A 22,231-nucleotide genomic window follows, 5' to 3' on the forward strand; every position below is an offset into this window, starting at 1 on the left:
ATCGTAAATCCTAGAAAAGGAAAGGAGTGAACAAGCTTCTCAGGGCCTTCCTGGGTCTCCTTCGAAAAACAATCGGTTTTAGTACAATCAGAGATAAACCTCTTTAAACGACGTTGCCGATAATGGAATATATTGTTTGGAATATAAGTAACCTCGTGCGCAGCTTGCCTCTCTTCCTGAGCCGCCGCTGAAAGCCTGGAGGCCGGGGACGGGGGGGCCGGGGACCGGGCTTCCTCTGTTTGATGAAGTGACCGCTTGGCAGCGGACAAATAGTTTGGGGAGAGAAGGCGGCACCGTAGTTACTGCACATGCCCTTCACCGAGCACCTTTCCCCATACGCTAAATATCGCCCGTATTTCTGTCGAGCTCCCCCAGAATCCAGAAGAAGCCTCAAGGGACAAACGACCTCGGCCGCGTTTCGGGGGGGTTCTGGTTGCAGTTTGGCGACGCGCACACGGGAGGGTGGCCGGCATCATGGAGCGAAGTGTGGTCCCTGTTTTACTCTGGACGGGCTGCGCTCCCACAGGCAAACAGGCCTCCGGGTCCATTCCGCACGGGCGAAGATGCGAACCAAGGGGCAACGAGAGTATTGGATCTCCTTTATAGACACGTTGGTGAGCAGCCACTGCTCACCTGAGAGTCTGGAAAATGGAGGTTGAGGAAAGTGAGAAGTCAAATGACTCCACTCGTTTAAAAACCATCAACTAATTGCAATCTGGAAGGCAGGCTGGGGGATTAAATGCAGGGCTCCGTTGCCATCAGTTAGCATGCTTATTACTAATGATAAGCTGTTTCAATTCGGAAAGATCCTTTGACGACAGAACGTGCGGTCCCCAGGAGGACCAAGCTGCAGACAAAATGACGGACGTCCCGCAGGAGGCAGATCACGTGTTATGTGACGACATAGCACGGCGTGTGTGGGCGGAGCCTCCAAGTAGACGACACCACACGGGGGCGGGGCCTCCGAGTTGACACCACCACGTGAGTGCAGTTTGGTGTAGTTCGCCCGCTCCGGTGGCGGTGGCAGATGTCTGTTCTGGAGATAAGCCGTAAGAAGCCGTAGTCCTATTATCCACCGCGAAGCAGGAGGGAAGTCCATCCGCATTCCCGCTGCTTTGGCCGGGGATGGAGCTGGACGCCTCACCGGCAAGCGATCACGGTGTGAGAGGGCAGCCCGCCGTCAAGAGACTAGGACCGGTCGCAGCAGAGGAGAAACACGCGGTGTAACTCAGATTTATTCTCGTCTTTTTACTCATCTGAGCCATCAGGCCTGCGCGGGCCTCCCAACACATCCATAATACCGCTGCCGGGAGAGTATCATCATGGAGACGCACACTGGCGTGCTGCTCATCACAGCCAACGTCGGGTCACTGTTTGACAATGTAAGTATGGCCAAGTAATCGACAATATGTAGATGGCTTGCTGCGTAGTACAATGATTTAAAACAGCAACGACGTATGTAATGTCCCATTGCTTGTGTAAATACACTCAACGGATCATTTAGAAACACAGTAGTAATAATAATAATAACAACAACAACAACAACAAGTACAGACTCCCTGAACCCCCCCACCCCCCCCCCGCGCAGGCAAGTGTTATTGTGTCTTATCTGAAATGTCAAGGTCCACATCGGGGACACACCAGAAGTAATTCACGGAGGTATTTCCTCCACACAAGTTGAATGTGATGTCAGAGTGAACCGGGTCTAAATCCACCGCTGGCAAAAAAAAAAAAAAAAAAAAAAATACAAAGTTCCACATCTGCACGACTCCGTGCGAACCTCACTTTCGGTGTTTAGATTCAAGATTCAAGATTCAAGATTCAAGATTTTTATTTGTCACATACATATACATACTTCCATACATATATGCAGTGAAATGTAATGCAACGCACCCGGTGATAGCACACAAGAAGTCCTAGGAAAAAGTACTAAAATAAAATAAAATAAAAAGTAGAAAATTACTTTCTAATAGACCGACTAACTGACTCCTAAAACGTAATACAGTAAGTGGAATACTTATAGAATAAGATAAAAAATATATAGAATAAAATACAATAAAAAATAAATTGAAATAAAATGGAATAGGTTGAAGGAATATGGCTATGTATATACAGATATATGCATTTAATGCGTTTATGTTTATCTGGCGAAGTTGCTCCCCCCCCCCCCCCCCCCCGCGCCTTGAAATGCCGAGCGCTGTCAGGACCGTGTGACTCGCAAGCCCCCGACCGACTTTTAAAAACCTCGTTTGTCACTTCCAAAAACGCGAGCTCTGCCTCTTTCCGCGGTGGTCATTCCACGTTCTGCGTGACCAACGAGCCGGGCGGGCCGGGGGGGGGGGGGGGCGCTGCGGAGTTACTCCACTTGTGACATGGAAAAGCTGGGCTGTCACAGCGCGGGGGGGGGGGGAGCGCGCCCGCGTGGAAAGTTGGCCCCGCGCCACGTTTCCGTTTGCCAGATCGGTTTCCGGTTGCCCGATCCGTCGGCGACGAAAGCCCTTCGCGTCCCGGTGCGGGGGGGGGGGGCGCCGCCGGGGACCTCGAGAGGCCCCGCGGAGCCGCTGCGAATACATACGTCATGCCCTTCCAAGGAATTATCCCCCTGAACCGGAAAAAGGGGAACGGCTGGTTTCCAACGCGTGTCCCCGTACAAACAATGCTGCACCGTTTAGGAGCGTTATCCCGCTGGAAGATCAGGGAGGTATTGCCGGTGACGGGCCGGACAATTCAAGCCCCGTTTGAAGACTTGTCTCAACGGGAGCCCGGCGGGAGGCTCCATCCGCCCTGACGTCCCTTGTGCCGAGCGTGTCACGTCTTGTCTTCAACAAAGATCTTTGCTTTTTTGTTTTGTTTTGTTTTTTTTAGTCAGAGAACCTTCTCCCCCCCCCCCTTTTTGGGGGTTTTGGATTTCATTTTCAGCGTCTTAAAAGTTTGACGTCATCGCTCACACACCAGTAATTTGAGCGTCTACCGTGACGGACATCGGTTTCCTACTCTGCGCGTTTCCCGGCATTCATTCCGTTTCTGCTCAGAGGACAAAATCATTGGCGGGGGGGGGGGGGGGGAGTTGTTATTCATATTTTAAATGTCTGCGCCTATGATGAGTGGTAGTTGAACGGTGCATTAGAAGTCAGTTTCCGCGATAAAAGAGTTCCCACAATTAACACGTTGATGCGCCAGATGCACCCAAACTGCAGAAGCGCTTCATGCGTAAGGCGAACAGTATTAAAGGGAGCTATTATGCTCCTCTTTTAAAAAAAAAAAAAACACGTTCGTACAGGTCTCTGAATTCCCCAAAACGCGTTTTGGAAGTTGTTGTTTTTTGCTGAAAATAACTCTTACGCATGCAAGCCATTCTGACATAACTCTACATCAAAACACGCTGTTGTTTTGTTTTGGGGTTTTTTTTTTGCGGGAGGAGCCACCCTCCCGAGGCCCCGGGTTCTGTGAGCCATGGCTTCCGGGCTTCGTTGTATTTACTCCTCAATCTTTCACTGGTTTCGGCTTATCAGTCCACCAAAATGTGTTTATGAACAAATGTGCGGCGAGAAATTAGCAAACCCCATTTGCCCAATCTTCACTCATATGAGATCTACAAGGCCTCGTTTAAAAGCTTGTTCCGACCTTCGTTGCCGCGACGCAGCGCGACTCTCGGATGCGGGATTTTTTTTTTGTTTGTTTCATTTGAACGTTGGAAAACAAATAACATAAATCTACAAAAAAAAAAAACAACACATTTTACTGGTTTTGTTTGGAGAAACGCACAGCGGATTGCGCAGCCTACAGTATCGAAGCACACGGCAGAATTATCTTCTAAATACTTACATTTCCATCGTCTGCAGTTTCTCCACGGACAGTTGGTATTAATAATTATTATAAATAAAAAAATGTTTTTAAGTCTTTCTTAAAAAGTTTTATTTGTTGAGTTACTCAGGCCGTGGGGTGGTCTCACTGTGACATAGCACTGAGACACAAATCAGAACGGCTCGTTTCACTGCATGTTGTTTATAGGTCCCCTTCTAAAACTTGACAGCACATGTCCAGCATTGACAAGATGCCTCAGGAAGAGGCTCAGTGGTCCCAAGATGATATTAACCAATGGGGCCGGTGGCTAAATGCCTTTATGACCCAATCACAAAGAAAACTGCACCTGGTGAGCTTCACAAATCCATATTTTATGGCGCAGAAACGGCTTCTATCCGATGTCGAAGATGCACAACTTAGTGTGAGAAGCGCAAAACACGGACCCCCGAGTAGCGGGAAAGAGTAATATGGTCGGGAAAGTCATCTTTCACGCTACACCCGCACAGAATTATGTTCGGCAGAAGCCGCATGACTCCTGCCAGTTGTTAAACATGGTTGGATACCCAAAACGGTATGGGCAGCTCATTTCCACTCCTTTTATCCTTTGAAGAACCGGAGGAGTTCCCTCTGCACGTGCATGACTTGTATAAGCGCATTCCCAGAGGGGCTGCAGCTGGACCGCAGGCAAAGGGCGATGACCCTGCTCCTTATTAGGTCCTTGATATTCAGATGTTGCTTTGTTATTTCCTCTATTGGTCCACCCCCCTTTTTATATGGCAGTGTTTGCATAGGAAACCTGTGTGTGTCAGCGTGTGTTTCTTTTACTGAATGGGAGTTGTGGCGGTCATATAAGTAGCTTTGTGTCAGATAACAGCGTGAGGGCGTCAGGTTGCTTTCAGGTCGCCGACTCGCGACGGCTGAGTTGCGGCCAAGCCGGACTGGCCGGGCCGCATCGCCATGGAAATACTCTATGCAAAGCTCCTTGCTCAACTGGTACGGCTTCACGCCCGGAGCCGCAGCGCTTGGTGTGCCCTCCCATTTTCCTGGAGCATCGAGGATGCGATGCCCTCGTCACTGGAGCTTTTGTCATTCTGCCATTCTGCCTTTTTTCGTGTGTTTGCGAGTCACAACGTCGGCTAAATACCCGGAACAGAAATTAAAACGTTCCTGTTATTCCTGCTCCGAAAGCCTTGAGCTAAGCGTTGAAATATTACCTCGAGGTAACATGTTTCCTCATGCATGAGGAAATGTTTGTGTTCATGTTCTAAACAAATGTTTCAAATATTTGCAAATTGCTTTTGACCCAGGTTATCCGGCAGCATGTCTCACTGCCACTGAGCCCTGATGATTATGTGAGTACCCGCCTGAAGGTTTATTTTATATATTTTTTTATGCTTTCAGGTCGGTGAGATTCAAAGTGAGTGGCTTCGAGAATTCTTTACGGTGAGTTTGGAACTGCTACCCTACACAAACATGGGCTGGTAAATATTCAATAATGGATGTGTGTCATGGTGACAACCCTTAAAGTTGTCATTCTGTCTGAGGCAGCTCACAACAGTGTTCAAAGTGAGGCGCTATCTTCTGTTTGGCATTGCGTTTTGTGCCTGGGTGGAAAGTATTTGTACCCTGAAATACGATTTTTTTATTTTATTTTTTTGGTACATGTAGTCTATGTTAGCTCAGGGTTTCCGGGGGTCCTTAAACACTCTTACAAAGTCTAAAATCCAATAATCAGAATTTTAGACCTTAAAATATCTCAAATACAATTTTGACAGGTCTTAAAATGGTATTGTATTATGAAATTCAGGGATGCCCCCCCCCCCCCCCCCCCGCAACCAAAGCATAGTAGGTTTCAAAAATGCCAGGAAAAATAAAAACTAAAATACAGATGGTCCAAAAGCTCCTACATCTAAACTGTAAATCATATTCAATCTCGAAATAAAAATAAAGACGCTCAAACAAACTGGAAAAAGTTCAACTAAAATAACCAGGGTTGTCATTATTGGATTGGTCTCACGCTTAAAAAAAAAAAAGTGTGTGTGTGTGTGTGTGTGTGTGTGTGTGTGTGTGTGTGTGTGTGTGTGTGTGTGTGTGTGTGTGTGTGTGTGTGTGTGTGTGTGTGTGTGTGTGTGTGTGTGTGTGTGTGTGTGTGTGTGTGTGTGTGTGTGTGTGTACTGCCCAGAATGTCAGTGACTCCAAATCTGGACCGACTTGGTAGAATACCCCTCGCTGTCCAAATAAGGCTTGGATCACTGTAACCTCCCTGGGAACGGGTCCTTCTACCTCTGCGTCTCACTGTCACTTCATTTCTCTGCTCACTGCTTTTGTTTTGTTTTGCTGCAGACCGTCCGCTGCTTCAAGCCGCAGTTCATCGCTCTGCATTTCCAGGAGGTGGGAGGGAAGGACTACATGCTCAACATGGGCCATGCCGAAAACTTCTTCTGGTGGGATATATATATATATCATATAAATAGGCATACACTCCCAGTCCACCTTCATATCACATTTTTCACAGTAGTTGATTACTCCTGAAATTCCTGGGGATTGTTCCATGAATGATAGTGTTATCTTATCTTAATCCCATTTCCTACATCCTACATACTCCTTCATGGGAAGCAGTTTCTTCCCAGACCTACAATGGAATAAGTAAGCGATAATGTGCAGCCAGATGGTCATTATTGCAAAACAACCCCCAACAGGATGTTCTCTGAAGGGGGTTATTTTGCGATAATGACTAGCTGGCTGCACAATATACCACTTATTTAAGAGTTACCTACTAAATGATATTATCCACTGACACATAATACAAATTTGAATTGATTTTATAACTAATATACCTAGTTTAAAAGCATCCACTCGGAAAAAAATAAAAAATAATGAATTAAATGAAATTGAACATTTACATGTATCGTGATATCTTCCATTGTACTTGCTATGCAGCGTCACAAGGTGGCGCCACTCGCTACAGTTACCGTGGCAAGAGCACGGAGGCGGGTGGAGCGAGGGGCGTGAATCCGGGTGGAGAAGTGGTTGCCCTGAGCAATGGTCATTATTAACAAATCGGCCGTTCATTATTCAGCAATAACTGACTGCCGCTATCAACCAACCCGAAACGAGTATTTCACAGAGCCGCCTAATAACTTCAAGTCATCTGTTTGGATCTACTTTGTTAATGTTACGGCGGAAGAAATACACAGATGTTTGTTGAGCTTACCCTCCTTGTAATCTTCCCCCTGTGTGCAGGAGTATTGAGACAAGCGAGGAAATGAAAGACTTTGACAGGGTTTGCATCTATGTGGACAACCAGTTCAAAGTGGAGGACAGCTTCACAGTAAGAAACTGGAATACTATGTTGTACATCATTCTGAGATATTTTTGTGGTATTTCACTGTCATATACTATTCAGCAGTAGCCTGTGTTCAGCATGACACCTGCATAAGAGACTATCATTAGATCAAATAACCGTAATAGATGTGATTTGTTTCCATATTTCTCTTCCCTATACAACTATAACATGTTCCAATGGTTTTTTTTCTAATATTGATTTGAGTAATTCATCTATTTTGTAGTATATTATGATTTATGGCAATTACAGAATTGTGTGCTGTTATAATAGCCTAGCAGGTAATATTTACATGGTCTCTACCGACATGTGAAGGGGTCAAAAAAATTGTGTAAAGTAGAAAAGAGAGATCTGCACACCAAAAGAGCTCCCGTTTTAAAGGATTTATTTCATGCAGTGATGTTTTGAGCACAATGCTCTTCCTTAGACTTCATCCTCAGGGAGGTGAAGTCTAACAGACATTAAATGAGTTTTTCCAGTCTAATGTAGATCATCAGTCGCGCCGTAGTGTAGTAGTTCATGTGTGTGTCCACTAGATGGCAGCCTCCTCCACACCGGTGTTGCAGGTTTAGAGAATAATCTTAATCCGCTCTATTTAAATGGCTTTTTGAGGAAAAGGAGATACCGTCTAATACATGACAAAGCATGACTTCTGAAATTGGGAGTCCCCGCATTGTCATACATGATTGATTGCATAAAAACTAAAATAGGATCAGCTTCATTACTGACCTTTTTTATTGACAGTTCAATACAATTATGACCGTTAAAGTAATTGCTTCCCACGCATGTGATGTAATAAATCACAAATGTAATAAATAATTGCCCGCTATAGTGTAATAATGCCGTCGACAGAACATTTTTTGCTTTAAATAAAAAGAAAAAAAAGTCTGTAGCCGTCATAAATATGACATTAATCTTAGAGCTGTGTGGGGAAACAGTGAGCTGATATGGTGGTTGTGTTGTTTGGCAGAGACAAAAGTGAATCCTTTAAAGAGCGATCATGAGAGTTACACCTGGCCTTGCATCAGTCTCAGATCGTGTGTGTGTGTGTGTGTGTGTGTGTGTGTGTGTGTGTGTGTGTGTGTGTGTGTGTGTGTGTGTGTGTGTGTGTGTGTGTGTGTGTGTGTGTGTGTGTGTGTGTGTGTGTGTGTGTGTGTGTGGACTTGGCGTCAATGTCAAAACATGTCAGGAAAGTCGTCATTAGGCTCAACTCAACTGCTGTAGCAGAAAGGTCCCGTGTGGCGAACTCCCTGTGACGTTTTCGAAAACACCAGTGAAGATGATTCTGCCTGAACCAGTGGAATGTGTGCTGCTGCTTATTGTATGAATATGGTTAAATAATATCATTCACTAAGTAATATCATTCGCTAAGCAGGTTCTGATGAGGGAATAATGGAGCAGTGGGATTTAGTCCCAGTAAGTATATTGTTTAATAGAAAGGGCTGGTTTTCAGGTACATACTTGCAGAGTTGACACGTCTGCAGTAGAATGTACAGTAAGTATGGTTCTCTCGGAGAGAAATAAAACAGCAATTCATAACAAATTATCAATTTTCTGTGTGTGTATATATAATAATAAATATAACTGCATGCAGCAATGCACAGGATCCAGGTTAGTCGTGTTGGTCACAAATCGTAATTTTCAGATTTCCCATGGAACGCAGCATCAGTTCAAATACAATTTTGAGTTCCCCTGGAACGCAGCATTACTTCGTACCAACACAAGTTAGAATTTTCAAGAGTTCCCATGGAACGCAGCATCGACTCCCCTGTCTTGACTCGGCACAGATCCTGCATGACGCAACCAATACACACCAATTGAGTCTAGACCGCAGTGCACCGGGAACCTCGCCCCATGTGGACAAGATGAAATGAGGCCTGTGTTGTTCATGCAGGGGCACAGTGACTGGATGAATGATGTTATTCAGGTAGTGTGGGCTTGTCACTGTACCATTCACAAAGTGTAGGGCAGCTCTGTATTGACTAGACACACCTGCCCACACTGTAACAACACCACCACCACCAAAGGCTCGTTTGGTGACAAAAGTGGCTGATGCATAGCGCTCTCCTTGACGTGTCCGACATCGTTGGCAGCCATCATTTCTGCTCAACGTGACTCGACTTTCATCAGAGAACAGCACTGAGGCCACTGGTCCCTCGTCCAGCGTAAATGCTCCCTGGCCCGTGCAAGACGATGATGCCTGTGCCCGGTGGTGTGGTCAGGTACCCTTGCAGGTCGTCTAGCACGCAGACCACGCTGATGTCAACGGTTTCGAATGGTCTGACGTGACACTTGGGTGCCTCTCAACTCTCTTAAATGTGGCTGGAGTTGAGTGGCATTCATCATCCGGTTCCGCAGGGCACTGTTCACAATGAAGCGCTCATCAGTGTGGAATGTGGCCAAAGGACGCCCACATCTCTGTTTGAACCTGCTGATGACACTCTGTGACACTCTAAGCTCAGTGGCCACTTCCCTCTGAGAACATCCTGTTTGAAGCCTCGCAATGGCGAGGTACTGTTGATCAGTTGTTAGGTGTCGTCTTGGTCTCATGATGTCAAAATGTGAACAGCATGATGAAGAGGACTGTTTAAATACCAATTCTAATTGAACCAGGAAATGTATTGGTCGATTCATGGATCAAACACCTGTTGTGAATTTTGCCGTTCAGCTTCTTGTTAGAGAACAGCAAGTTGTGCAAAAAGTACTGAAACATTGAACAGTTGGACATATGCATTCAGATGAATGACACCCATAAGTTTCTGTCGTCAGTTTCATCTGCACTTGTTGCCATCTTGGTTAGTCCTGTTTGTTGACCAACCACTAGACATCAATGCATATGGGGGGGGGGGGGGAGTATTTTTCATTTTTTTACTTAATTATTCCGTAATAATGGACCGATCTGTATCAAACTTGGATGACAGCATGTCAAAACTGCCTGGAATACACGGCGGCGGATCCATGATGGCTCGACCCCTAAAAATCAGGACAAAATAATCACTGGTCATAGAAGAAGAATGGAAATAATAAGCTATCTAAATAGGCTCAATAAATGTGATGATAAAAAAAAAAAAAGGCATACATTCAATTGTAACATCTGCATTAATAGAGCAACGTAAATTACTGTTACTTGGTGTACAACATAAATTAGATAAATTGGCTTAATATAGATATGCTCTAAAGGGTAACCGAATAATAGGCTGTACTGGTGAATTTAGCCAATTTCATATCCCCTACCTGTCTTTGCAGTGTATAAAGCAACGTATGGATGTGATGGGTCAGGGAAGCATACTGAACATATTTTTAACCTGAATGAGGAAGAGTGTTTTGTTTGGGGAAAAAAGCTGATCATTAAAACACTACTCTGCAGGTTCTGCTTTTCCTCACTTTCTGGCCTTAAGTTTCAGACCCCCACCCCCCACGCGACTAAAGTGGCTCAGTATTCCTAGAACTATTAACCCCACCCCTCCCAGGTGCTGCCTGTAGAGCAGGCGGTGACAGTAGGGGTCAGTGAAGTGAAACGGGGGAAAGTCACAGAGCGGGTTTTGGGAGAATCTGGGGCGCAGTCAATATGTTTAACTCCAGATTAAAACTATTGATCCCACCTCCATTTGTAAACAATAAATAAAGTACTGGTGGGGGTTGGCGGGGGGTAGGGGTATGGCAGGCAGGCAGCTGAGACCGTGCCTCTCCCCTCGCACCCTCCTCTCTCTGCCCTGGGAGAATCCCCCCCCCCCCCAAAAAAAACAACCTTCCCCGGCCTCCTTCTCATTTCGTCCGTGCCAGCCACATTGATTTTCAATTTGTTTCTCCCCGGCTTTGCATCATCAGTTATGTGAGCGGCAGAGAATTATTTATTTATTTATTTATTTTCGGGCGTCACGGCTGCCCAGCGGGGGCTGCAGGAGCAGATGGGGGGCGGGAGGGAGGGTGTGGGGTGCAGACTTGCATGCGTTCCCTGTACAAATGGTGTTTTGATAAAAAATCACTTGTAAGTCAATATTTTTTTATTAAACTGTGCACAAACCTTGATGGATGAAGATAGGTGTCGGGCAGAGTATGTGGAGGAGGATATCTATCTATCTGTGTCACGCATGAGTGTGTGCAGGTTTTAGGCTTTCACATGCGGTTGCCGGTTGAATTAAAAAAAAAAAAAAAAAAAGAAATAGTAAATTGTTAAGACGTTTACGTCATCCAAGTCTTTTAGACTTTCTCATCTCAAATTGCATAATGACTCATAGTTGTATTGCCTTTATTGTGGTAATTATTTAATCTGTTCATATAATGTAGAAACATGCACTCGTTTCCTAAACCTTCATTTTGAAAAACTTGGTGCAAAGTGCTGGACAGGGGGCTTCTCTATCCCATCGGATGAAGAAAGCACTGGCAGTGGAAATAAATGGCTCCGTCAGGGAGGGAGGGAGGGAGGGAGGGAGGGGGGGGGGTGTGTGTGTGTGTGTGTGTGTGTGTGTGTGTGTGTGTGTGTGTGTGTGTGTGTGTGTGTGTGTGTGTGTGTGTGTGTGTGTGTGTGTGTGTGTGTGTGTGTGTGTGTGTGTGTGTGTGTGTGTGTGTGTGTGTGTTCGTCACGCCCCAGACACTCTGAGTGCTGGCAGATCCCCCACCTCCACTCAGGACGGCGGTGGCAGCAGACAGCAGAGCCACTGCCTAATACCTTTTAAATTGTTTTAATTTTCTGTCTCTATTGATCTGTGGGGCCGTGATTAATCAGATCAGTGGAGCAGGCAGTTAGTACATTAAAAATTGTCAGACATTGTCAGGTGTGTGTGTGTGTGTGTGTGTGTTATTTGCTGCTGTCTACTTCGTTTTCAGTATTTTACGGGAAAACATTTCCAAGAAACCATATCAGCAAATTCTCTTTTTTAAATTTCACTTTCTGTCTCTGACCCTTAAGTAAATACGGTAACGTTATCCATAAACGTTATTCCACGTTAATCATTGTGGAATTTCCATGGACATTATTTCACCCTTTCTTTTTTGGTTCAGTCAAATGCCTGTTGTGTCTTTCCTCCACAGGCGCTTGGGAGCATGTACTTCATCCACAAGGCGCTGAAGGACATCTACCAGTATGATTTTAGAGGTAAACACATCTCATTCATGTGTAAACAAACAAAAAAAATCGATGATAACACATTCCCATCCCCCTAATGATCGCTCCCATTTGTTTTTGGACAATAATAATAATAATATGAGGGCACAGACGAAAATGACCCCAGATCATTATTCGGATTCACACCTCAGCATATCATCACGGTTGCAAATGGCTGACTTTATTCTGTTGGAAATCACGCCTTCGATCGCCACCGGCGTTCCCCCGACGAGGGCATTCGCAGAGAAACTGAATTTTAAGCGGAGCCCGTGTTCTCTTCCACCCTTTGCATAGTCTGGTCACGTTAGGAATGAAAAAGCTCCTCAGAAGAGCTCATGGAAGCACCATCAACTGTGTGTGTGTGTGTGTGTGTGTGTGTGTGTGTGTGTGTGTGTGTGTGTGTGTGTGTGTGTGTGTGTGTGTGTGTGTGTGTGTGTGTGTGTGTGTGTGTGTGTGTGTGTGTGTGTGTGTGTGTGTGTGTGTGTGTGTGTCCACCTGATTGGTCTAATGGCATCCGTATGGATCCCTGCATCGTGTATACCTGCGCTGATGAGGTTTACACCAGTTTATTGATCGGCGTTTGCATGTTCTCGCTCGCTCTCTCTCTCTCTCACTAATAGTTAAGGATTTTAAAACGGTGTCAGGACACAACAAGTATGTGGGCTCCTTGGACGGGGTGACCACGATGGAGAAAGAAAAATTCCCAAAGAATTTCTGGCCCGATGTGAGTATGCATTTTCATGTGTGTGCATCGGAGAGCGGTATGGACCGTAGGGGGACACAGGGGGAGGGCGGGCGGGGCAGGGGGAGGTTGCGGAGCTTGTCTCCCGTGTTCTTGACAGGGAGATGAGACAAATTATGTGAAGGGATCAATAATCGCCAATGACTCCCTGCTCTGATGTGGTGTGTGTTGCAGTTCAAGTGGTCCAGGAAGGGCTTCATGAGGACGCGCTGGATCATACACAACCAGTACGTATCGTGTGTCGTCCCTATCATGTGAAGGTATATTTCCTCATCGGGGTTGTATCGAACTCTAGTGCAGTTCTTGAGAAAACTGGAATAAAAATCCCTTCTTCGGTAAAGACTTATTACCATTAAGCTACAGTTAAAGACCTGAAGAGGTATTCCATGAGGTGGGTGCCATTTGGACTTTTTTTTTTTTTTTTTTTTTTTTTTAAATAACAAAGAATCACATCACAAAATCACAAAAACATATTTTCCCACCTCCCGGCACAAAAGCCTTATTATATCATCCATTACACATACATTACTTGAGACAAGGTGGCGGTGGGGGTGTGTGTGTGTGGGGAGGGAACATTTCATCCTCAAATGGCCGCCATACAAAATATGTACTCAGGGTTAAATTCATGAACTAATAATTAGCAGTAAATAAATATCATTTTATAAAGTTAAATATAGTTGTTGGTTTTTTTTCATTAATACCACAAATAATTTATTTTAAAGCCTTTCTCAGTCTAATATCAGTGACGGGGTGGAATGACTCCTCTGTGTGTGTGTGTGTGTGTGTGTGTGTGTGTGTGTGTGTGTGTGTGTGTGTGTGTGTGTGTGTGTGTGTGTGTGTGTGTGTGTGTGTGTGTGTGTGTGTGTGTGTGTGTGTGTGTGTGTGTGCGCGCGCGCGCAGTATGTGGTCTTGCATATGGATCTATTGACATGTAAATAACAAGATCTAAAAAAAATGAAATGAAAAATCTGCCAACATAAGGTAATTGTCATCATCCTAACTGGTTAAGAGAACACAGCACAAGTCCCCAAACTACTGAGCACTCGGCTGCTCCAGTGGTTCAGCAAACAGCTTTGTGTTTCCTCGGCTCCGGAGTCACTGTTTGCTCTCCTGCGCTTTCTAATGAGGGGTGTTTTACGAAATAAAAAACCATTAGCCGTTGAGCAAACACGGGTTGGATGCACATTAATTGTTTTCCGGTGACAGGTGGAGAAAAGGAGTGAAAGCTTTGACACGCGAGACAAATGTGCTTGTTTGTGGAGCAGCTTGGCCGCGCAAGCGCTGCAGCCGATAAGGGAGGTTGTCACATGTGATTTCCTAGCGGACGGAAAACACACGTACACGGGCGGGATCACACACAACCACACACACACACACACAAAAACACACACGTGCGGAAATCCATTCTACATCATCTCATATTGAGGCAAATAAATGCGGTTGTTTTTTTCAGGGGACTGGACCTAGTCAATGTCCACCTGTTCCACGACGCCTCCAATCTCATCGCCTGCAAGTCCAGCCCGTCCGTCTACTCCGGCAACCGCAAGAAGGCTCTGAGATATGTCATCAACAGGTCGGATTGGGGAAAAATGTACACATCCTACGCAATTCTACATGAATCAGAATCAGAATGAGTTTCTTCCGCCGGGTACATTCACATGTATGAGGAATTTGATATGCTGTGGATTTGTGCGTTTCTATGGATGATTAGCATGAAAAGAAAGCTGGAAAAAGAAGTCTGAATAAACGTCTGGGGGGGGGGGTAAAAATAATGCCAGAATAAAAAAAAAAAATGACATAAAAAAAAAACCACCCTACCGAATATACGCAAATGACCGGAAAATAAACTACAGAAATGGTAAAATATACAATTGCGATTCATCCAGGATATCGGACGGCGGCACCAGCCCCCTGCCCTTCTTCCTGTTTGGAGATTTCAACTTCCGCCTGGACACACTCAGCCTGGTGCAGGTAGGCTGGGATTTACGCGCGCTGCCCATTGCGCAGGAGGAAATATGTCACATTTATACGTTTTATTTCTGTACGCGTGTCTTTGTGCAGCATCTGTCGACCTCGGCGGACGTGCAGACGGTGACCAAGGACAGCAGCAACGAAGTGGAGAAGATCATCTGCGAGGAGAAGGACAACGACCACAAGGTGACGAGGGAGAAATGATGGCCGCCTCTGCCACCAACACCGATCATTCCATTCTGCCGCCGCTGCCTCACTCTGCCCCGGCGCCCTTTCCCCTCCCCCCTCAGGTCCTGCTCCAAATCGAGCCCAAGCTGTTTGCCTACCTGCACCAGGCCTTCTTCAGGGAGGAGAACGGGAAAGCAGTGAGAGCACGCGCGCGCACACGCACACACCCTATCTGAACTTTTACTCACATCGATCGGATGGATCGGCGGCGGTGTAATCTCTATCCTCCGTGTCCAGGAGCTGCCTAGTAACAATCTGCGGTATCTGCCTTTTAGAGATACCAGATGAACTGAAGTGATAACGGAGGAAATAATGTTGCGTAACCTACGACGGAATGAGATCCTTTTGTGGTGTGGTAGTATTTGAGCTGCTGTAATCAGACGTCTTAAATGAAATGAAATGAATAGTATCTCTTAACTGCAGCTTTTGAAATACGACAAGGAAGTGGCCACTTTTCATGATGTCATGAGGGAAGAGGAAATCCTGTTTCCACCCAGGTGACCATCCCGGCCATTGCACCTACAGTAACATAGTTACAGTTCTGTGCCGCCATGTATTTATACCCCTCTCTCTCTCTCTCTCTCGCTCGCTCTTTTTCTCTCTCCTCCATCCAGTTACCCCTACAGTGAGGACTTCTCCAAGCCAACCCAGTACATGAACACCCGCTGCCCTTCCTGGTGCGATCGCATCCTCATGTCCCACGCTGCGCAGGACTTCATCCACAGAGTCAGCCGGACGCTAATGCAGACCTTACGCCTCAATATCTTTATTTATTTTCTTTCTTTTTTATTTTATTTATTTATTATTTTCTCTTCCAAATTCTGATTGTCTCTCTTCTCAGAGCAATGACGGGGAGGAGAGCGTGGTTTATAATACGCTGGGTCCCAACGTGTGCATGGGCGATCATAAGGTAAAAGATTTTCTTTCTTTTTATTCCATTGTGGTGGTTTAACCATGAATTCATCCAAACAGAGATGTTCTCTCCTCTTTTTTTTGGCAGCCTGTTTTCTTGTTCTTTGCACTGAAGACAAATGATCACTGAGATTCCTTCAGCGGTAAGCGTGTGTGGATGTGTGGGTGTGTATGCCCTTAAAAGCGACCATTTTTGATCCGATATCATACTTTGCATCATCGTAATGTCCGTTGTGAAGTTGTATTCCTAACATTGGACTTTTGATATTATATAAAATTCCATACGTTCCGGGCTCTGTGGTCACTGTAGTAAGAGTGATGGCAGTAATCTCCCCCTCCGGCTCCTGGGTCCTGGTCCCCGGAGTCCCATAACCCCGGAAACCCAGAGATATGAACTAAGACGAAGTGCTGGCTGGACACGGATTCTCCTTTGTGCCTAATGTAGTTGGACCACCGGTGTTAAGCAGTTTTCAGTGATCTATGTCTATCGAGCCCCCCCCGCCTCTCCGTCAAGTGCAGCGCCGGCCGCTCCCCCATTAGTTACTTGACGGACAGTCGGCCAGAGAGCCGTAAATAGCGTCGGCGCGGGGTATTGGCATTTTTACGATGATGATTTTGTTTCGCTGCCATTTGAATGTTTTTTTTAAAGCGTCGGAACGGCCTTTTTATTAGGACTGCTCCTTGGGGGGGGATTAGGAAATGTTTGTATTCGTATTGAGAGACTTCATTCTTCATTTGAACACAGGTTCGAGTTTGAATACCCTATTCGGAAGTCTAATTGTCGATTTATAAAAATAAAAATAAAAATAAAAAAAAAAAGGAAATCAACCTCGTCGATGGCTAATCTGAGTCAGTAAATGACTTCCAAAAAAGTTAGGAATCCTGAAAATACGGATCGGTGCTACAATAGGCAAGGCAGGTTTATTTGTGCAGCACACTTCATATTCATGGACAATTTAACCTGCTTTACATACGGCATGAAAGCCATATCAAAACAGATATAAAAGACAACATTACAGTTGCCACAACAACCAAAACAAAAAGCCGTTTCCTATTGTCGGTGCATATGACCTTTCTGATTCCACCGCCAAAATAAGTTCATTATATAACACCCAGCTCAATGTAAATCCACCTTGCCGCCTATAATATGTAAATCGTGAAATGGATTCATTCAATGAAGTTAAGAGTTGGGTTTGTTTGTTTTTTTTTTTATTTGTTTTTTTCCATGTTTTCCAGAGCCAGTCACATAAACAATGGAAAAAATAGTAGGAAGTAATGAATATCAATCCATCAATATGAATTGATTTGACCAGGGCCAAGTGACGTCTTTACCTGTGGATAAAGCCGTTTCGTGCTGTGTTCTACCTTCTAGGTGCTACTCTGCACGTCCAGCGGCAGTGTTGCTCTCCGACCCCAACGTCCCTCCCTCCACCTCCACCTCCACCAGCGACTCACCCCCGATCGCACCGAAGCCTCCACCCCCAGACCGAGGTGAGGAACCACACTGGGGGATGAACATCAGCGACGCTTTTTTTTGGGGAGGAGTTCAGCGACGGACCTTTTTTTTTTTTTTTTTTAAACCAGACTCACCTCCTCCACCTCTATCCACCAATCACTCCAGCACTCCATCCAGTCACGGATCTTCACACCTCCGACCTATGGGCAGAGGGAACTTTTTTGGGAACTCTCAACTCTATGAATGTGACCAAACGGTTGACTAAATGTTCTTTCTTTTTTATTTGCATTTTTTTAGGCATTTCTTTTGTCCATTTGTAGCAAGATAATTTATTTTTGGTTTTAACTGTTTTACTGTTGATGTTATTAGAATGTAAGAAAAAACACAGAGGAAGGATGCTGCTTCAGTGTTCTGTCAACACGTGCACTGTGGAATTCCTGGTGCTGTTGCTGTTGTTGTTGTTGTTGTTATTATTATTATTATTATTATTAGTGGTTAGAGTTTGTAATGTGCATTATCTCTCACTTTGCGGTCATGTTGCCGTCTAGACTGCAAAATGAAATTTGGTCCGTTTTTTTTAGACAATTTTAGATCATGGGTCATCTACTTTATATTTTTAATACCAAGTGCTTTATGCTCTGCGTCTGCTCTGTGTGCCGTCAACTTCATTCCACTCCTGCATTGGCCGACATTGCTTCACTGCCAAAATATGTGTTTCATAACGATGTAGCTGGGGAATGTGGATGTGGGAGACTTACCGTAAATAGTCACACACACATACACATACACATACACACACACACACAGAAAGCACAAGGTTGTAATTTTATATCCGACAAGTTCTTGTTTTGTATCTGGTTTTAATAATGAAACTATAAGCCTGTAATGTATGTCTATATACATACAATGTGTTTATTTTATTTTTTTCAATAATTATCTGTTGATCTTTCAGGTAGCCTCCTTGACATTTTGTTGTTTTTTGTCTTCTACGCCCTGGCATAGTGAACGTCTATCTATATTGTGTGTGTGTGTGTGTGTGTGTGTGTGTGTGTGTGTGTGTGTGTGTGTGTGTGTGTGTGTGTGTGTGTGTGTGTGTGTGTGTGTGTGTGTGTGTGTTTAAAAAAAAAAAAAAAAAAAAATGTAAAAAAAGGAACTTAGAGCTGTTTTTGTTTGGAATTGGAGCTCAAGTCAATCAAGCCGTTTGTGATCGATACGGTTGTTGTGTTTGAGTGGGAGCTTTAAGAAGCACTCCTCCATGATGGACCTTTGATTGAGATTCATGGTGTGGTCGTCACTTTTTGATCTAATGCAAAATAACACTAAATCTGTAAATAACAATAAAACAATATCTGTCACAAGTTTTATACCATCCTTTGGTGTCTTTTTTTTTTTTTTTCTCTCCTTTTAAGCTACCACTCCTCCTTACTGGAAACTCTGGAATAGGGCAAGGCCCAAGGGAAGCCAACCGACCTGAAAGATCAGATGCTGTTAAAACTGCAGTATGTGCCAAAACGCTCCACGGGACCGCCAGTATGCAGCTGGAAAGCATTTTAAATAATAGGAAAATACAGGTAGTCCTCACTTAACGACCGAGTTCCGCTCCTACAACCAGGTCATTAAGTGAATCGGTGGATGAGCGAGGACCGTGTTATTTCACGGTCAGGGGGCGTGGCCATTGCGAACGCTAGTGTAGTGAATACTGACAGACTGCGGGAACGAGACTGAGAACGGTGATGAGATCAGATGTATATACTGTATAGTATATAGTATATATAGTGTAGTGCATATAGTGTATATATATATATATATATATAGATAGATAGATAGATAGATAGATAGATAGATAAGGCTTGTAAAGTTATTTTTTGAGACTAAATGTTAAGGGATCCACGAACAAGCCCGATCTGACCTTCACTCGCAACAACAAAAAAGATTATCTTTGTGGAAAACCCAAAGCCTCACTCCGTAGCAGGTTTTTAGCTTGTGTGATGTCCCGAAAAATTTTATTTTATTAGAGTCGATGGAGAAACAGGACCCCAAGGTGAATAATATGTCCACATTAGGTATTTATTTGTGTTATTAAATAATTCAGCCCTGGAGGTTGAGCCGCTTCTACAGTGACGGAAAGATCAATTCTAACTGAAAGACATGACATCAAGGTAATAAGTCCTCGATGTGGAATGGAATGAGCTGCCTCTTTAAGACAAATTGTTCAAAATGATGGAAATCAACAGAAATTGTGACTTATTTCAGATTATTGCTGCATTGTTTTCTATATGAAGTCCCCGCCCCAAGGTGGATGTGGACATTTATTATGCTCTGATGGTGAAATCATGACACGTGGCAGTGAACACGACCTGTGTTTTTTGTCCCAATGTGAGAAAATAGTGAGTTAAAATCGGCCTCCAAACACAGACCCCAAATGGAGCTGTTACACTGTAAGCTGTACAATTCAATTGAATCGTAATCACACAAAGCACGTTCTCGCACTGTGCCACCGCGTTACCTGACAATCTGTCCCCCGGAAAAAAAAAAGAATTCACTTCACCATATACAGGGTGACACTTTGAGAAGTGGTGCAGAATGAGCGAGTAAGCTGCTATTGATTTTCTGTTAGAGATGGTCGCCGGAGCGATTGTCTTTAACGAGCGAAATCGCACTAGATTTGGCCTTTGACCTCGTCTGCGACCATGCCGCTCTCCCGTACCATAATAATTGCTGTTGTTTATCGGGGAGATCACGTTTTGAAGCGGTCAGTGTGCTTCTAATCATTTCATAGGTTTCTGTCGGTTCTTCTCCCCAAAACACCTATCACACAAGACAAAAGTCCAAAAAAAATATCATTTGCATTGATTTATTTGCAATATTAATGGAATCTTGCACTTGGAATATACGCGTCCCAGACGCACAGGCCTCAAATCCACCATCAATATCTGTGCTGTATTGTTCAATACTATTATTGTTTTATGACACAAACCTTTCAATGTGCATACAGACGGAGTGACAGTCTTATTGTTGTTATTGTGTAATATTTTGAGTTGGTCTGTAACTATTGCATCAGCCTACACTTTACATACAAACATCATTTATGGTACATATTACTGCAAATATTAAATCTCTTTCCGTGCTAGAGTTAGATGAAATTGAAGATCCCCCCCCATTCTAGATTTATTTTCTATATATTAACAGATTGTTGTGTTGTAAAGTTTTTTAGTTTTTTTTTAATTTACATGTCGATGGGTGAAGAATACTTTATTTCTAATATCCAAACCAGAGTGCAGAGCAGAGCTGTGGCTCTCTGGGCTCTAAAAGAGACAGAATTTCAATTCATATGAATCAAAAGTCAGCATTAGGGAGCGGGCTTGGTCACGACATCAAACATTGTTCCCTCAGATGTGACTCGGCTGTAAAAGGAAAATGCACCATGCAGTTGTTGGTTTTTTTTTTCATGTCATTTTCTTAGCTTGGCGTCTTCTTACAAAAGGCCAAGGGTACTACCCCCCCAGAATGACACAGAGAGAAATCCATCCTCTCCACCTGCAGCTGTGTTTAACATCAGCGGCTTTTATGAACATGCTTAAATGCTCATCGACTACGTTTTGCATTGAAAAATGATTTTTCCTCCCCCTTTCGTTACGTCATGCAGGTCCACCAAGTTTGGTCTGTAAGTATGTGTGTGTGTGTGTGTGTGTGTGTGTGTGTGTGTGTGTGTGTTTGCGCGCGCGTGTGTGTTAGATGTGGTGCGGTCCGAGCCTCAGCACGGAGAACGCCCTGCGGTGCTTGCGGAGCAGCAGGCGGATCTTCTCGTCGTCGGAGTCGGGGTCCAGGGGCTTGTTGTACTCCTCGTCCTCCACCTCGTTCTCCGAGGCCTCTCCTCCCCCTGCTCCTCCGCCCTGGCCGCCGTGGCCCGCCTGGGTGGAGCTCGGCTCCGACGCGCTTTTCTTCCGCCACTTGGTGCGACGGTTCTGGAACCACACCTGGAGCACACAGGGGTTCTATCGTCAAAATACAGTTCACTATAAATGTATATATATATAATATATATATATATATATATATATATATACACACACACACACACACATTTTATTTTATTTTTTTTACTTATCAGACTGTCAAAACTGACATGTTCTTGAAGAGACTGTGAACCTGGTAGGAAGGTGTTTGCGCACACCTCTACATTAAAGATAGATAGACATAGATTGTCCACTTTGTGACCCTTGTACTTACAGCCGAGCGACAGTTTGATAGTATTGTTTATCGTCTTTGCAGTGGAATCGTCGTCGCCGTCGTCGTGGTCGTGAAATGAAAGATATTTTAATATGTCGATGCACAATTGCCTCGTCCATAATGTATAATGATGAGGCTACACAAGGTTGACATTATCGTATCAGGTCTGAAAGGAAGAGTTATATTTTTATAAGTGAATATTTTGGTTGGATATCACACTTTACATTTACCTTATATTACAACTCCATTGGCATCAGTTTGACTCCTTATCATTTTTCTACAAGCAGATATTATCAATTATATTGATGTTGTCCATCCATCCATCCATGGTGATTATAAATTAATCCAGTTTTTTGTTATTACATACTCATACTGCAGAAATACGCAATGTTATTCTCTCTCTTATCATTCTTTGTCCTTTCTCTTGAAAACTCCTTTCCC

General features: G+C 44.4%; 2 protein-coding genes across 2 annotated transcripts in view; one reads left to right on the forward strand and one right to left on the reverse strand.

Annotated features, from left to right (window-relative positions):
- Positions 1–1,017: 1,017 nt before the first annotated feature.
- Positions 1,018–18,931, forward strand: inpp5l (inositol polyphosphate-5-phosphatase L). The gene is made up of 16 exons (XM_080003350.1): positions 1,018–1,382; positions 5,206–5,247; positions 6,148–6,248; positions 7,048–7,135; positions 12,179–12,242; positions 12,872–12,975; positions 13,168–13,220; positions 14,447–14,566; positions 14,880–14,964; positions 15,055–15,150; positions 15,255–15,329; positions 15,616–15,689; positions 15,807–15,918; positions 16,034–16,102; positions 16,193–16,247; positions 17,477–18,931. The coding sequence occupies exons 1-15, from the start codon at positions 1,323–1,325 to the stop codon at positions 16,232–16,234; spliced, it is 1,185 nt and encodes a 394-aa protein (XP_079859476.1). The 5' UTR covers positions 1,018–1,322; the 3' UTR covers positions 16,235–16,247; positions 17,477–18,931.
- A 2,360-nt stretch (positions 18,932–21,291) lies between these two features.
- The window catches only part of nkx6.3 (NK6 homeobox 3), a gene marked incomplete at both ends in the record, with an annotated part of 2,348 nt that continues 1,408 nt past the window's right edge, over positions 21,292–22,231 (reverse strand). The window contains one exon of the mRNA XM_080003399.1: positions 21,292–21,537. Within this exon, the coding sequence (XP_079859525.1) occupies positions 21,292–21,537 (246 nt within the window). The remainder of the gene's footprint in view (positions 21,538–22,231) is intronic.

This window comes from Zeus faber, assembly GCF_960531495.2.
Source record: "Zeus faber genome assembly, chromosome: 7".
In the NCBI taxonomy this organism is placed as follows: Eukaryota; Metazoa; Chordata; class Actinopteri; order Zeiformes; family Zeidae; genus Zeus; species Zeus faber.

Coding starts and splice junctions, on each gene's coding strand:
- inpp5l (XM_080003350.1), top strand. CDS start 1,323: ATGGAGACGCACACTGGCGTGCTGCTCATCACAGCCAACGTCGGGTCA. Junction 1,383..5,205: donor TCGGGTCACTGTTTGACAAT/GTAAGTATGGCC, acceptor TTATGCTTTCAG/GTCGGTGAGATTCAAAGTGA. Junction 13,221..14,446: donor CGCTGGATCATACACAACCA/GTACGTATCGTG, acceptor TGTTTTTTTCAG/GGGACTGGACCTAGTCAATG.